This window comes from Mustela putorius, unplaced genomic scaffold (assembly GCF_011764305.1).
Source record: "Mustela putorius furo isolate JIRA1106 unplaced genomic scaffold, ASM1176430v1.1 tig00003834_pilon_pilon_pilon, whole genome shotgun sequence".
Taxonomy (NCBI): domain Eukaryota; kingdom Metazoa; phylum Chordata; class Mammalia; order Carnivora; family Mustelidae; genus Mustela; species Mustela putorius.
Genome location: NW_025421987.1, coordinates 47489067 through 47504072, shown reverse-complemented (window position 1 = coordinate 47504072; position 15006 = coordinate 47489067). Strand labels below are relative to the sequence as shown.

Below are 15006 nucleotides of genomic sequence, written 5' to 3'. Positions count from 1 at the left end.
TCTGTTTTAAAAGTATAAACATGCAGGATGCCTGGGTGGCTCAGTTGGTTAAGCATCTTCCTTCAGCTCAGGTCATGATCTCAGGGTCCTAAGATTGAGTGCTATGTTTGGCTTCCTTCTCAGTGGGGAGTTTGCTTCTCCCTTTGCCCTTCTATCCAGTAGTGCTCTCTCTCACTCTCTCTCTCTCTCAAATAAATAAATAAAATCTTTTAAATTCATGTAAAACATAAACATTGTTTGAAATTCAAATTTGTGAATCTGGTTTTCTTTCTAACTATATCTATTTTTCTTAATTTTCGTGTAATTCTCTCTGTTTTAAAAGTATAAACATGCAGGATGTAAATATATATATATGTATATATATAAACAAATGCACACACATATGTACACGCTTATTTGTATTAATTTTGCTTCGAAAGGTAACATAACCTGTTTTTTACCGTGCTTTTTTTGACTTAATACATGAGTGATCACTATTTACAGATAGAATACTGACCTTTATTCTGTTTTTACAGCTGCCTTGTATATATTTTTACAATATATACAAATCTCATTATTTGTATATATTGTTGTTTGCCTAGCTAATAACTCATTGATGGGCTTTACAGAACAATGTGACTTTTAACTTACTTGTTTTTTTCATATAGAGCTTGGGATTGCTTTGTTCGTTGCCTGGATCATGCTTATCTTGGTTCCCTTCTCAGTCACGTGATAGTAGCTTTGTTACCTCTCATACACATCCAGCCTGAAGAAACTGCAGCTATATTTCACTACCTCATAATTGAAAACAGGTATTTATTGTAACTGAAATTAATAGTAAAGTACCAACATTTTATTACTGTGTACTTACGTCTCATAGTATTGGAATTACTGCTGGTAAGGTGGAATTGTTCACATTCTTTTTAATTTAGAGTACATCATGCTTAAGCCAATATAGATTAGCCAATATAGATTAAGCTAATGTTATTTCAGTTGTGACATTGACCCATAATAATTATATTTAAAACATTTAGATCAGCAACTTAGAATTATTTTTCATCAGTTTTGAAAAAAGTAAGGCTAAATTTACCTTTCCTTTTTTTTTTTTTCCTATTTATTTGATAGAGCATGAGCAGGGTGAGGGGCAGAGGAAGAACCAGACTCCCCACTGAGCAGGGAGCCCGAAGCAGGGCTCTATCCCAGGACTCAGGATCTTGACCAGAACCAAAGCAGACGTCCAACTAGTTGAGCCACCCAGGCCCCCCTTTACCTTTCCTTTCACACTTAAAAGGCAGGTAGTTGAATAACATGAGAAAGGTTAGGAGGTATGTTCACCTACTTTCTATAGCTTACCTTAATTGAAACTCTCATTACTTCATTGCATTAGCCTTTTAGCCAGCCTCCCTTCCTTTAGGCTTTTATCACACTTCTTATTGTTCATATTTAAAAGCATCTCTTGGGGCACCTGGGTGGCTCAGTGGGTTGAAGCCTCTGCCTTCAGCTCAGGTCATGATCCCAGGATCCTGGGATCGAGCCCCTCGTGGGGCTCTCTGCTCTGCAGAGAGTCTGTTTCCTTCTCTCTCTCTCTGCCTGTCTTTCTGCCTACTTATGATCTCTGTCTGTCAAAAAAATAAACAAAATCTTTAAAAAAAAATACAAGCCTCTCTTCTATCAGTATTACTATAGCATATGGAGGCCGTCTGTGATTCTCCTAATTACTAACTAATGAATTTCAAATTGCTTATCTTGACTCTTAAGTCTTTCCAAAATTTGGTCACTTTTAACTTCTTTAAATCTTTCCTCAAGATTTTCCAGAACAGACTGCTCTAGCTTACTTGGATTGCTATTGGAAGAACATACGTTACTCCCTTCCATTTTTGTATTTTACCCTGGTTGCTTTTAGCCTGGAATGTGTTTCTATACATTTTAAAATTGTTTCTGTGTTTACACTTACTGTTATATATATACCTTTGCTTCTGAGAATTTAGGGTTTAAGTACTACTTATTTACCTGTTTATACACGTATTACTGCTATTCCCATTTATCATTTTCAATAACTAAGGAGGGAGAAAGTACAGAAAAAAAGGTTAACGTAAGGGTTTTTTTTTTATTTTTTTTTCAGTTAAAATACTTTTATTTTGGATAATTTGAGTATAATAGGACAACATAACCACTGATCTAGATGACTTTTTTAGATACTTTCTTGGCATTATGTAAATAGTGTTATCTGTGCTCTTTATTTACAGCAATTAATTTTCTACCTTTTCATATTAAAAAATTCTCTTTCATTTAGTGCAAGTTAGAAGATCTTAAACTCCCTGAATAAATTCTTTCAACTTCCTTTATTATTACATCACCAGTGTCTAGCACATGGTGGCACATGAGAGTTGCTTTACTCATACTTGTTGCATAGATGAATGAAGACTAGAATTTAGAAATACTTTTTGGGGATTTAGGTATTATTAGAGTAGCCTCCATAGGAATTATTTATATCTATTTCTCTAAAATTTTTAAGGAGAATTTGTGTTTTAAGATTGGGTTTGGCTATGTATCACTACACTGTGAAACACTCCAAAATCTAGTGTCTTAAAATTATAGCATTTTTATTTACCTATAATTTTGCAGTCTGGACTGGGTTCAGCTGGTAGATTCTTTGGTCACTAGTATGGCTGCAGTCAGCCAGCAGGTAGACTTGGCTGGGTTTCTGTCTCTTTCCATGTAGTCTTGGAGCCTCACTGTTTTCATGTAGCCTGTCCATGTTGGTGGCCAGACGTCTTATGTGGTGATTTAGGACTCTGAAGAGAACAAATCAGAAGCTGCCGGACGTTTTTGACACTTAGGCCTGAATTGGCACAGCATTTTTCTCTCCCACATTCTGTGTGTTAAAGCAAGTCACACATCTCGCCCAAAATGAAGAGGATGTGACTATATATGCATATCTATACAAAGCAATACAGTTTTATTCAGGGCCACCAATGTAAATACTACAATAGGGTGATTTTCTTAGATGTGATTATTTGCCATTGTTAGGAAAGATCATTAATCCACTAGCACTTTTTAAAATAATTGATTTGGGAGAGAGAGAGCGTGGGGGGAGGGGCAGAATGATGGGGGAGAGAGAATCCCAAGCAGACTTCACACTGAACACAGCCCCATTAGGCTCCCTCTCATGACCCTGAGATCATGACCTGAAATCAGGAGTCAGACACTTAGCCAACTGAGCCACCCAGGCATCTTTAGCATTTTTAAAAAAATATTAGCTTTAAAATCTCTGCAGGCAGTGAGGGGCTCAAACTCACCATCTAGAGATAAAGAGTCACATGCCCTACCAACTTAGCCCACCAGGTGTCCCCACTAGCACTTTTAAGTGTGAACTAAATTGGCCTTCGTTTCAGCTTCTGCTTTATTTTTTTTTTAGTACTCATGTTCTTTGCAAATAATTCTTTTTCTTCCACTTAACTATCAGGGATGCTGTACAAGATTTTCTTCATGAAATATATTTTTTACCTGATCATCCAGAATTAAAAAAGATAAAAGCAGTTCTACAGGAATACAGAAAGGTATTTAATTTTTTGTTTATGTCTTAGGAGATCACTGATACAAAACTGTTCCCAAATTCCAATACTTTGAACATAGATTCTTTAGAATTAGATCTAAGGATAATATAGTCCTGTTCCAGTGGCTAATTTTGGCAATTAGATAGCCCTATCACAAACTATGATTTTTTTAGAAGGAAGTTTAGCCCTTAGATAAACATTTTATTACATTATGTAGAACAGAGAGCAAAAAATACAATACTTGTGACCTTACCTCCTAGGTCAATATGTCCCTACTTGTAGTCCCCCAAAGAAAAAGCTACCATAGCTTCATGCCCAGAAAAGCTGCTGGAGAATTCTAGTTATGTTGTGCTACAAACAATGGTATGAAATTGTAAAATCTTACTGACTCCTGAGCTTTAGAAGGGGAATAACCTATAGTTCCATCATCTTGAAGTTCAGTGAATTCTCCAAAATTATGAAGGTGTTAATAGTGAATCCATAGAATTCTAGGACAGAAAGTGGAATACCTGATCTTGGGTCAGAATAGCAGAAATATTTACTGCAGACCCCAAGATTGGTCCTGAGGTCTTTATTTTCTCTTTTATTGGATAACTCATTATAGTCTTAAGTAATTAAATAAGGAATGAATTATTCATTTGTATAATCTAGATTTGGTTCAAGGCTATTATATAGTTCTTTGTAAGTTAAGAGAAACTTGTTATTTCTAACTAAGAAGGATTTTTTTCAGATAAGTAGATTCTTTATTTGATCGGAATAAAATTTTTCTTCAGGTCCAAAGATTTTAGAATGAGGGGCACTTGGGTGGCTCAGTAGTTAAGTGTCTGCCTTCGACTCAGGTAATGATCCTAGGGTCCTGGGATAGAGCCCTGCATTGAGCTTCCTGCTCAACGGGGAGTCTGCTTCTCTCCCTCCCACTCCTCCTACTTGTGTTCCCTCTCTTGCTATATGTCTCTCTGTCAAAAAAATAAACAAAATCTTAAAAAAAAATTTAGAATGAAATCTCTTCTGCAAGAATTACTAAAAATAACGTACGTTATATGAAGGAAGAAATGGAAATTATTTTTTGAAGATTTTATGTATGTATTTTTGCGAGAGAGAGCACAAGCTTATCATGAGTAGGGAGGAGGGGCAGAGGAGGAAGCCGACTTCTGGTTGAGCAGGGAACCAGATTAGGACTCGATCCCAGGACCCTGGGGTCATGACCTAAGCCAAAGGCAGACACTTAAGCCACTGAGCCACCCAGGTGCCCAGAAATTATTTTTTTATGCTGCTTTTAATTGAGGTATAGTTTACTGCTTTAATGGTAACTCTGTAGGGAATCCAGACTTTCTGAAATGGTTTCTGAAATCATTAACCAACATGGTGTGTATCTCTTTGTTCTGTATATAGGAGACCTCAGAGAGTACAGATCTTCAGACAACTCTTCAACTGTCCATGAAAGCAGTTCAGCATGAAAATGTAGATGTTCGTATTCATGCTCTTACAAGTCTGAAGGAAACTTTGTATAAAAACCAGGTATACTAAGTTCCTATGATATAATTAAAAGTACAGGAAAGTAAGATGTTAAAGAAATTTGAACGCTTTAAGTTTAGTTTAAAGAAAAGTGCCAGGTTGTCACTTTTTGCCATATTTTCTTGAGATTCAGTATATTTAGTGAAAGAAGTAATTTTTGTTTTACCGAGATTATCAGACCTGACTAGAATCACTAATCCATGAAATACTCTTTGAGGCTGAATACCAGGGATGTGCAGAGTTTTTTGTTATTATTTTGAAAGGTCATTATTTGACCATTTTATTTTTGGTTATTGCATATTCCTAAATAAGGTTGTATGTGTACAATGGCAGCAATCCATGTGTCTTCTTGTATAATTTCCTATAGAAACCTATCATATAATATCTCAGTAATTTTGCCATTTTACATTTTGACTGAATTAACTTTTGGTTTTAATGGAACTAAATTTTTAAGTTTACTTTTCATGATGGCAGTGAACTTTTTCTTTTCTTTGGCAACATACTGTAGATTAGCTCTAACTTTGATGACAGTGAGAACTGGTATTTAAAATAACTTGATCACTATAAAGCTGTAAAACAGAAAAAAATTACTGGAGATATTTGTTTTTGCATGCCAAGAACTTATATGATAGGATGTGAAAGCCTAAAGTCCCCTCATGAGTTAGGGGCTTTGCAAAACCAGGTTATGTTTGTTTTCACAATAGAAGGAAGCACTTATTTAGGACAAAAGATATACATGATGGTTATCATGCATATCACATGATGAATCAGTGAACTTGTAGAACCAGTGTGGGTAGCAGCCAAGGTGGAGATGGTCCTACCACAAGTGGGGAGCCTTGAATCTCCTTAAGTGTAAGTTTTATGCTCTCCTAAGTCTAAGTCTACATTATCAATCTTACAGCCTCATTTCATGCCCTGCACTACTTCACTGAAACTATGTGCTTACTCCTTGCCCCAAACAAATCTCTACCTGGATTTTAGGTAACTTAGAGGGCTTCTAGCTTTCTATATTAATATAGGGATTTATGAATAGCATAGGATCTCTCCTCCTGGCCTCGAGATGTCCTAGGTTAGGTTATTTCTAAGCAGATGACATGATTATGACCCAATTTAATCTGAGAACTTAAAGAGATTGCTTATATTCTTAGGGAAAAGCCACAGCTGCCCAACTTTTGCTACCTGTGTCACAAAAGAAAAATCACACATCTGGTAATAACCCTGACAAGCCTTCCTTCAACGTAGAGCACCAGTGCTAACAGATTAGCTAGGCAGAGTAGAAAATGTACTTGTAGGAGTCTTGAAGGTCAGATAGAGTCAGAATAAGATGTAATGGCCACAGATATTTTAGGATATTTTAAAGTAAGTTTTAATTTAGTTTAGAATCAATTTATAGATGGATAAATTTAAAAGTTAGTAAGAAGAAAACTAAAGATAATGGCTTGGAAGGAGGCAGGGAAAATAAGACATCCAGAGACACATGTGTTCCCAGCCATATCTGCACAGGTAATGGCCTAAAACACCTACACAAAAAGAGAGAAGGAAATGTTTTTGTTTTTGCAAAGTATGATGAGAGGGTAACATCAGTGTTGAAAGCAATTCAGTTAAGTTCTAGAATAGCACTGTCCAAAACAATATTCTTTGAATATGGAAATGTTCTTTATCTGCACTGTCCAATCGTAACTGCTAGCCACGTGTGGCTCTCATGAGCACTTAAGATGTGTGATTAAAGAACTAGGTATTCAATTTTATTTCATTTTGTTCAAATTTAAATAGCTTCACGTAGATAGTGGCTATGATATTGGATATTGCAGCTCAAGAAGATGACTGAACCTATAGCGATATGAGAGCAAGAAACTGATTTAAGAAAACAGGGTTAGAAGTCAAAGTCTTTGTAGTGAATGCTTTGAGATCTATGAAAGAACAAATGCAAAAATACTCTTTTAAAAGTTCAGATCTTAACCAGAGGGAAAGGAAAAGATACTTCAGGAGTACATTGAAAGAAGGTGTTTGAAATAATTAGATCTGGGTGGCTCAGTTGGTTGTGCTGCTGCCTTCGGCTTGGGTCATGATCTTTGGGTCCAGGGATCGAGTCCCACATCAGGCTCTCTGCTCATTGGGGAGCCTGCTTCCTCCTCTCTCTCTCTGCCTGCCTCTCTGCCTACTTATAATCTCTGCCTGTCAAATAAATAAAATCTTAAAAAAAAAAAAGTCAGAGTCATAAAGAATTGGGAAAAATGTATATGTATATGGACATTTAGGATATGATAAAAATTATATTTCCAATAATTAGAGCAAACAAATTTTGTAAAAGAATTCTTTTAAAGATTATTTATTAATTTATTTTTAAAAGAGAGGGAGAGAATGAGCAGGGGAGGGGACGAGGGAAAAGCAGACTCCCCGCTGAGTAGGGAGCCTGATGTGGGGCTTGATCCCAGGACCCTGAACCTGAGCCAAAGGCAGATGCTTACCCAGCTGAGCCACTCCATGCCCCTGTAAAAGAATTTTTATTGGCAGAGAGGCTAATATACTTGGAAAACTAGGGAATTATCAATAAAACTAACTCAGATAACTAATTTACTAAGATAGAAAGATATAAAGTCAACATATAAAAAATAATTTTCATCTAACAAGCAATAACCAGGTAGAAGATCTGTTGGAAAATCCAACTTATAATAGTACAGAAAAAGATAATAAAGGAACAAGCATAATGAGAAATGTATAAACCAATAAAGAAAAACCTTGAAACATTCCTGAAGGACACAAAAATGTAGTAGATTTAAACAAATGGAAAGCATCCCATATTTATCTGGTAGGTTACCTTAGGTATTACAAATGTTTCCGTTTTCTCTAGATAATTTTATAAATTTAATGCTATCCCAAAAGAATGCCAAGAAATGGCTTCTTTTTTTTTTTAACTACAAAAGTTCATACTAATGTTCATATGGAAAAATAAACATAATAATTGCTAAGACAACTCTTGGTGGGGGGAAGCAACTAACTATAAGGGTTTAGTATCCCTACTAGACAGTAATATACTCTATAGCCTTTATAATTTTAACAGTGTGATTCTGGTGCATGAATAAATAGATCAGTGAGAAAGAAAGTTCAAGTATAGACCTTTATGTATATGGACATTTAGAATATGGTAAAAAATATATTTCCAATAATTAGAGCAAACAAATTTGTTTTGACAATTGGTTAAGCATTTGGAAAATGATAAAATTGGGTCCATATGTTAGAAAGCCTTTTAAATAGAGGAATTGAACACATACTCATTTTTGGAGTTCAGTATTTTTGCTGAAAAATGTAACTTAATTGATCTAACCTAGAAGTTGACACATTATCAAGTACATAAGAGATAAGTCTATGAAACATTTAGTGTTTCATAACAAGTATTGCTTTGAACTGAATTTATTTCTGCCAACTGAAGTGATCTTATATTTTCTAGTGTTAGCATGTTAGTAAATGTTTATAATTTCTTGTATTAGTTTTGGTATTTATTCATTACTAGCTAATTTTTAAGTATTTATATCTGAATTAATCTGTAATGTTATTTAAGTTATCGACTATTAAAGACTCTTAATGAGATAAAATGTCTTTTTATTTTTCTGTTGAAATGATTACTCTTGAATCATAGTTTTAACATGGAGTTTGAGATGCTCATGTATGCTTTACTTTTGGTAGAAAGAAAATAGTATAATTGAAGAAGTTTTAAAGTGTCACACAAATACAATATCTAAATTTCCACTGCCTTGAAAATAGTCTTTTCTTACTTAACAGGTTTCCATTACAGCATCCTCAGGAAATTGATAAAAAAGATTCCTTGAAGCAACATTTTGTTTCTCATCACCATGGAACCCTTTTCTTGTTATTTTTTTCTCCTCTGCTGGTTTTATATACACTTCAGTCTGCTTGTTTTAAATAATAGCTGTTCCTTGTTGACTTATTTACTTAAGTATCTATCCTCTATCCTTGAAATGTTACCCTGAGATCTTTTTTATTTTATTTTATTTTTTTTTAAGATTTTATTTATTTATTTGAGAGAGAGAGACAGTGAGAGAGAACATGAGAGGCGAGAAGGTCAGAGGGAGAAGCAGACTCCCCATGGAGCTGGCAGCCCGATGCGGGACTCGATCCTGGGACTCCAGGACCGTGACCTAAACCGAAGGCAGTTGCTCAACCAACAGAGCCACCCAGGCGCCCTCTTTTTTATTTTCTTGATTGCTCTCTTACCTTGTAAATATATTTGTTATTGTACATAACGTATATGATATTTTAATTACTTATTTACATGTCTGTTTTCCACTTGGACTGGGAACTTGTTGGAAGTCTGTGTTTTACTTATTTTTGTATACTAATGTAATAATACTCAGTAACTGTTTAGTGGATTAAGGATTAAAACTTCCTATAATAATGATTATAATCCTACAGAATGTATTGTGAACTATATTATGTGAACTCTGCAGATATAGGAATTTAATTTTGTTAATGTTTATGTCATATATTCTTAATATTTTAAGCTTTCTAGTTAGGAAAATATACTAGTTTATAGAAATTACGTAAAAATTTTCTTTCTGCTTTCAGGAAAAACTGATAAAATATGCAACAGATAGTGAAACAGTGGAACCTGTTATCTCACAGTTGGTGACAGTGCTTTTGAAAGGTTGCCAAGATGCAAACTCTCAAGCTCGGTTGCTCTGTGGAGAATGTTTAGGGGAATTGGGGGCAATAGATCCAGGTCGACTAGATTTCTCAACAACTGAAAGCCAAGGAAAAGATTTTACATTTGTGGTAAGTAATGGTAATTTGGAATGACAAGAAGAGTCCTCTGTCCCATTTGAATTTCTGTATTTCGTTTACAAAAAATTCTTCAGGTTATCCTCAGTGGCAACATGATCTAAACTAGACAATTTAGGTAACTTCAGAGTTTATTCCTTAATACTATGTGCCAGGATCTAGTGCCAAAAACAATAAAGCTAGAGTCAAGACTAGTGTGCTGTGTTCTTTTTAAAAGCTTCCCAACCTAATGATGACAAATAGTTAAAACCTAATTAATTATTTAAATACTACTATTTCAACACTATTGCTAAGTATTTTCATTAGAAACTAATTTCTCAGGGTGTCATAATAGTGAATGTATAGAAAAGTTTCCATGGTCAAATATGTTTTAAGATATCCTGTAAAACAAAATCAAATAGAACATCTACTATATCGTTTAATGTGTGCACTATGCACATCCAAGAGGAGGGTATGGTAAAATTACTTCTTGGAGTGTCTCAAATGACCAGGCCTCTATAGCATGCAATTTAGGAAATGCTATATGTGCAGTTTTCTTTTTAAAGGTTAAAAAAAAGAAAAATGAGGGGCAATTGGCTGGTTTAGTTGGAAGATCATGTGACTGACTCTCGATCTCAGGGTCATGAGTTTGAACCCCACATTGAGTGTAGAGATTACTTAAAAATAAAATCTTTAGCAACAGCAACAATAGAACAAAACAAAAAAGTGAAACTTGTTGGAGCTATGCAAGAGTCGATTGTTTCTAATACTCTTTATAAGTAGCCTAAATAGAGCCTTAAATTTGGTTTCTTGGGTACAGATTATGTCTTAGCCTTGATATCAAACCTAGTGTAAACCTTAGTGTCCTTTCTTTTTTTGAGTTAAATTCACCTAGGTAACTAAGTAAATTAGGTAAATTAACCAAGTAAGACACAGTACAGTTTAAAAAAGTTTATACACTTTATCCATGATTTTTTCTTTTTTTTGAGACTGGAGTAGAAGATTCAAGCTTCGCCTTTGGATTATTGATGGAACTAACAAGAGCTTACCTCGCATATGCAGATAATAGCCGGGCTCAAGATTCAGCTGCTTACGCCATTCAGGTAAGAGTATGTATGGTCAGTACTGGCTTGTGTTACTAAATTCTAGTAAGAAAGTTGTAAATCTGTATGTTGAAAACTTATTTTTGTAAGCTATCATTATCAGAGTTCATAATGATCATAATATAAGTTCATGACAAAATTTCAGAGTATAGAAATGTACTCTCTTGACATCATTATAGATACTTCAGAAAATTTTCAGAGTATTTAACAAATATATTTGTCTTTTCCACCACACAAGGAGATCATACTACTTACGATGTTCTGTAATTTGATTTTCTTTTGTATTCCATAGTCTGTATTGGGTAATTTTCCATTTCAGTACATAGGTCTCTAATTCATTCTTTTCAATAACTCAATATTCAATATGGATGTACCATAATTTGTTTAAGAAATTTATTTAACACACTTAAAATGTATTCAGTTTTCTCGCTTTTCTAAGAAATACATCAGAGAACATACATATATTTCTGAGTACTTGAGTGAATATAGCAATAATATAAATGTCTAGAAGTTAAAATATGTCACAGAGCAAGTACAGAATTTACATTTGATAAATTTTATCAAAAAAAGTTTCACCAGTTTATACTTCTTTGACAAACCGGCCTTTTTCAGAATTTTTAATCTATCAATGTGACAGATGAAAAATAGTACCATTTTACTTGAATAGCATTTAATTATGAGAGAGGTATATCATTCTTTATATATTTATTGCTTTTTTTGGCAAATTTTCTCTAGATGATCTTAGCCTGTTCTCTTGGTACAGATTTAATTTTTATTACTATTTATTATACTTATTTGTATATAGTAGAAATTAACCCTTTGTAAATCATACATGTGGTAAATATTTTTCCAGTTTGGCTTTTTTGCCCTTTTTCATAATTTTTTTTCAAAAATTTATGTGTTTAAAAAAATTTTGTTTTGTTTTGTTTTGTTAGATATTCAGGTCTGGAATTCATGGTGAGTGGTTTGAGTTTCAGATATAAATTTGGAGGTATTCATTATAGAGATAGTATTTAAAATTATGATCCTGGATAAAATGATCAAGAGAAGGAGTACAGGTAAAAAGATTTTAGTAATTGAGCTCTGGGCATTGAGAGATCAGTGAGAAAAGGAGGGAACAGGTAAGAAAACTGAAGGAGCTGCCAGTAAGGTAGGAAAATGTGGTGTTCCAGAAGACAAGAAAGTGTCTTTAAGAGAGAGTGGAAGAATGAAATAGTAACTGGGGAGAAAAGAGGAGTGAAGATAGGAGAAATAATAGTATGCTTACATGTAAATCATATAATTCAGCGAAAAGGAGAATAGATGATGTAGGAAGGAATTGATATAATACTACTTTTAATAGAAAGATGTGGAACATAGTGTGCAAGTGGGGGGTAGCCTTAATTAAAAACAAAAGCATTTCATCTGTAGTAAGAGTAGAGAAAGCATATGGGCACTGATACTGATAGTGCCAGTCTGGGTAGATATGTAGGTGGAAGTAATGGAAGTTTCTTTGAATCGCATCTGTTTTTTCAATGAAATATGAAGCAAGGTCTACAATTGTTAAGTATATTGGTCTTTTTAAGAGTATAAATGGTCCCCTCCAAAAAGAGAGAGAATTGCTGATCTACGTAAGAGGGTTTGTTATTAGCTAGAGTGACTTTGCCCCGTGAAAAAAATGTGGCTTCAAACAAAATTTTATTATTATTTTAAAGTAAAATGAAAGTGGATTCTGGATATTTTTGTATTTGAACTTTTCAGATGCTTCCTTACTTTTACTAAAAAATACTAAATATAAGTATGAAGTATGTGTTTTTACTAGACAGTGCTTATATTTATAAATATTAGAAATACATCTATTACATATGGTCATGGTCATGTTCAGTGGAATTGGAAAGAAAGAGTAATTTGGTGATAAAAGATATAATACCCTAACATGTTTGTCTCTTTTTGAATATTAATACTAGAGACAAAGATCTTTTTTCATTTATCAGTATTTTATTTTACTATTTTCAGGAAAGTAAAATAAAACCATTTAATTTGGTGGCCTGAATAGTTAATTGGTCTTTAACATTTGCATGCTCTTTTCACAGTTTCTTTTTAAGTAAACCTACTCTTAACATGGGGCTTGAACTCTGAGATCAAGAGTTTCATGTTCTTCCTGCTGAGCTAGCCAGGCACCCCTTCTTTTCACAATTTTAAGCTCGGTATTTTATACACAGAATTTGAGATATCTTGAATTTTTTAAAACTATTTTGGATTTGTAGTTGTTTTCATTAAAATTCAGAAAAGATCAAATTCAAAGAATTATACTGCTGCAAATATGGACAATTTCACATTTCCCTCCAAATAGCTCTTAATCTTATATTATAGTACATATTAGATGTATAGAACATAAACTACCTTCATGTTCAAATAGTGCGTAGTCACAGCTTTGTGACCTTAAGTAAGTCACCTAAATGGTTTTAAGCATTATTAAAATAGATATCCTAAGCAAGTTCACAACTCCAAAATTTTAAATTCTATGTATTTAAAAATTATTTTTGTAACCATTATGTATAGAATATTGGTGAGTATAAAGATTTATCTTCTTCACTATAGATTTACAAATGTAAAATATGTATTTGTAGGAGTTACTTTCTATTTATGACTGTAGAGAGATGCAGACTGATGGCCCCGGTTACCAGTTGTGGAGGAGATTTCCTGAGCATGTTCGGGAAATCCTGGAACCTCATCTAAATACTAGGTCTGTAAACTCAATAAAACCATTTTTATAAAATTATTTTTAACTTTATAAAATTAATGTCATTTTTAAAAAAATTTATTTATTCATTTTAGAGAGAGCAAGAGAGCATGCATGTGTGGGAGTTGGGGGGAGAGGCAGAGAGAGAGGGAGAGAGAATCTTCAACCAGACTCCCCACTCAGCACAGAGCCCAGTATGGGGCCTGATCCCATGACGCATGAGACTGACCTGAGCTGAAACCAAGAGTCACACACAACCAACTGAGCCACCTAGGCGCCCCATAAAATTAATGTTATTTTTGAGATAATTTTTTAGCATTGAAAGTATTTTCAGTAGTCTAGTATGTATTTTCCACTGTGACTATGCCTATAATGTCAAGGTGAAAAGTACAGTCTGCTCATTGGTTAAATTCTGTAATTTTAAGTATTTAGATGAATTTATTGAAACTATAAAAGGATTGATTTTCTTAAATTCGGTCAGTAATACTTTGAAAGAATCCATTTTAAATTGAATATGAGTTTAATAAGCTTTTGATAGGCATAATTAATAAAGAAATTTAAGAGTTTAAAGCTAGTTCCAAAGCTACTAGTAACCCCAACTACAGAGTAGAAATTTCAACTCTCCAATTTCTTTTCATGAAGGTATTTTCTCCCTCTTCTTTAGAAAAAAAAATACATATATACATAAATAATACATAAATACATAATACATATATACATAAAAATACATAAATACATATATATATACACACACACACACACAGACCTCTTTTTCAATTTTAATAATTTTGTTAGGACTGATTGAAATCTGAACACCTGGGTGGTTTAGTGGGTTAAGCATCTCATCTGCCTTTGGCTCAGGTCATGATCCCAGGACTGAGTCCCACATTGGGCTGCTTGCTCAGCAGGGAGACTGCTGCTCACTCTGCCTGCCACTCCCCCTGCTTGTGCCTTCTCTTTCTCTCTCTGACAAATAAAATCTTAAAAGGGAAAGACTGATTGAAATCTATAAAATTATAAATTATTTTTAACTAGAAACTATGAAGTACACTAGGTCATATACTTATTAGATATGTGACCTTGGGAAAATCACTTCTTTGAGCCCTGGTATAGTCCTAGCCTTGTAGTAAATTCTTTATAAAAGACCTTAAGTTTGGATACTTATTTGGTAGATATTTCTTTATTTAAATTTAGAATGTTTTATGTGTAGAAACAGATGGGTACAGCTGATAAAAACAGTGGGGCAATGGAGTAGGTAGAAAATATTAATAAGAGAGTTCTTACTAAATGAAATGAAAGGTCTTAGGAAATGAAGGACCATGAAGACCACGTTGGTTAAGAAAAGTAATGAAAG

The 15006-nt window shown here is 33.8% G+C and overlaps 1 protein-coding gene across 2 annotated transcripts in view; it reads left to right on the top strand.

Moving 5' to 3' along the window:
• Nucleotides 1–15006, top strand: part of ATR (ATR serine/threonine kinase) — a 91626-nt gene that overhangs the window by 31799 nt on the left and 44821 nt on the right. For both annotated transcript variants that reach the window (XM_004754475.3, XM_004754476.3), the window contains 6 exons: nt 648–791; nt 3446–3539; nt 4929–5054; nt 9636–9842; nt 10817–10930; nt 13540–13655. In XM_004754475.3, coding sequence (XP_004754532.1) covers nt 648–791; nt 3446–3539; nt 4929–5054; nt 9636–9842; nt 10817–10930; nt 13540–13655 — 801 coding nt within the window. The remainder of the gene's footprint in view (nt 1–647; nt 792–3445; nt 3540–4928; nt 5055–9635; nt 9843–10816; nt 10931–13539; nt 13656–15006) is intronic.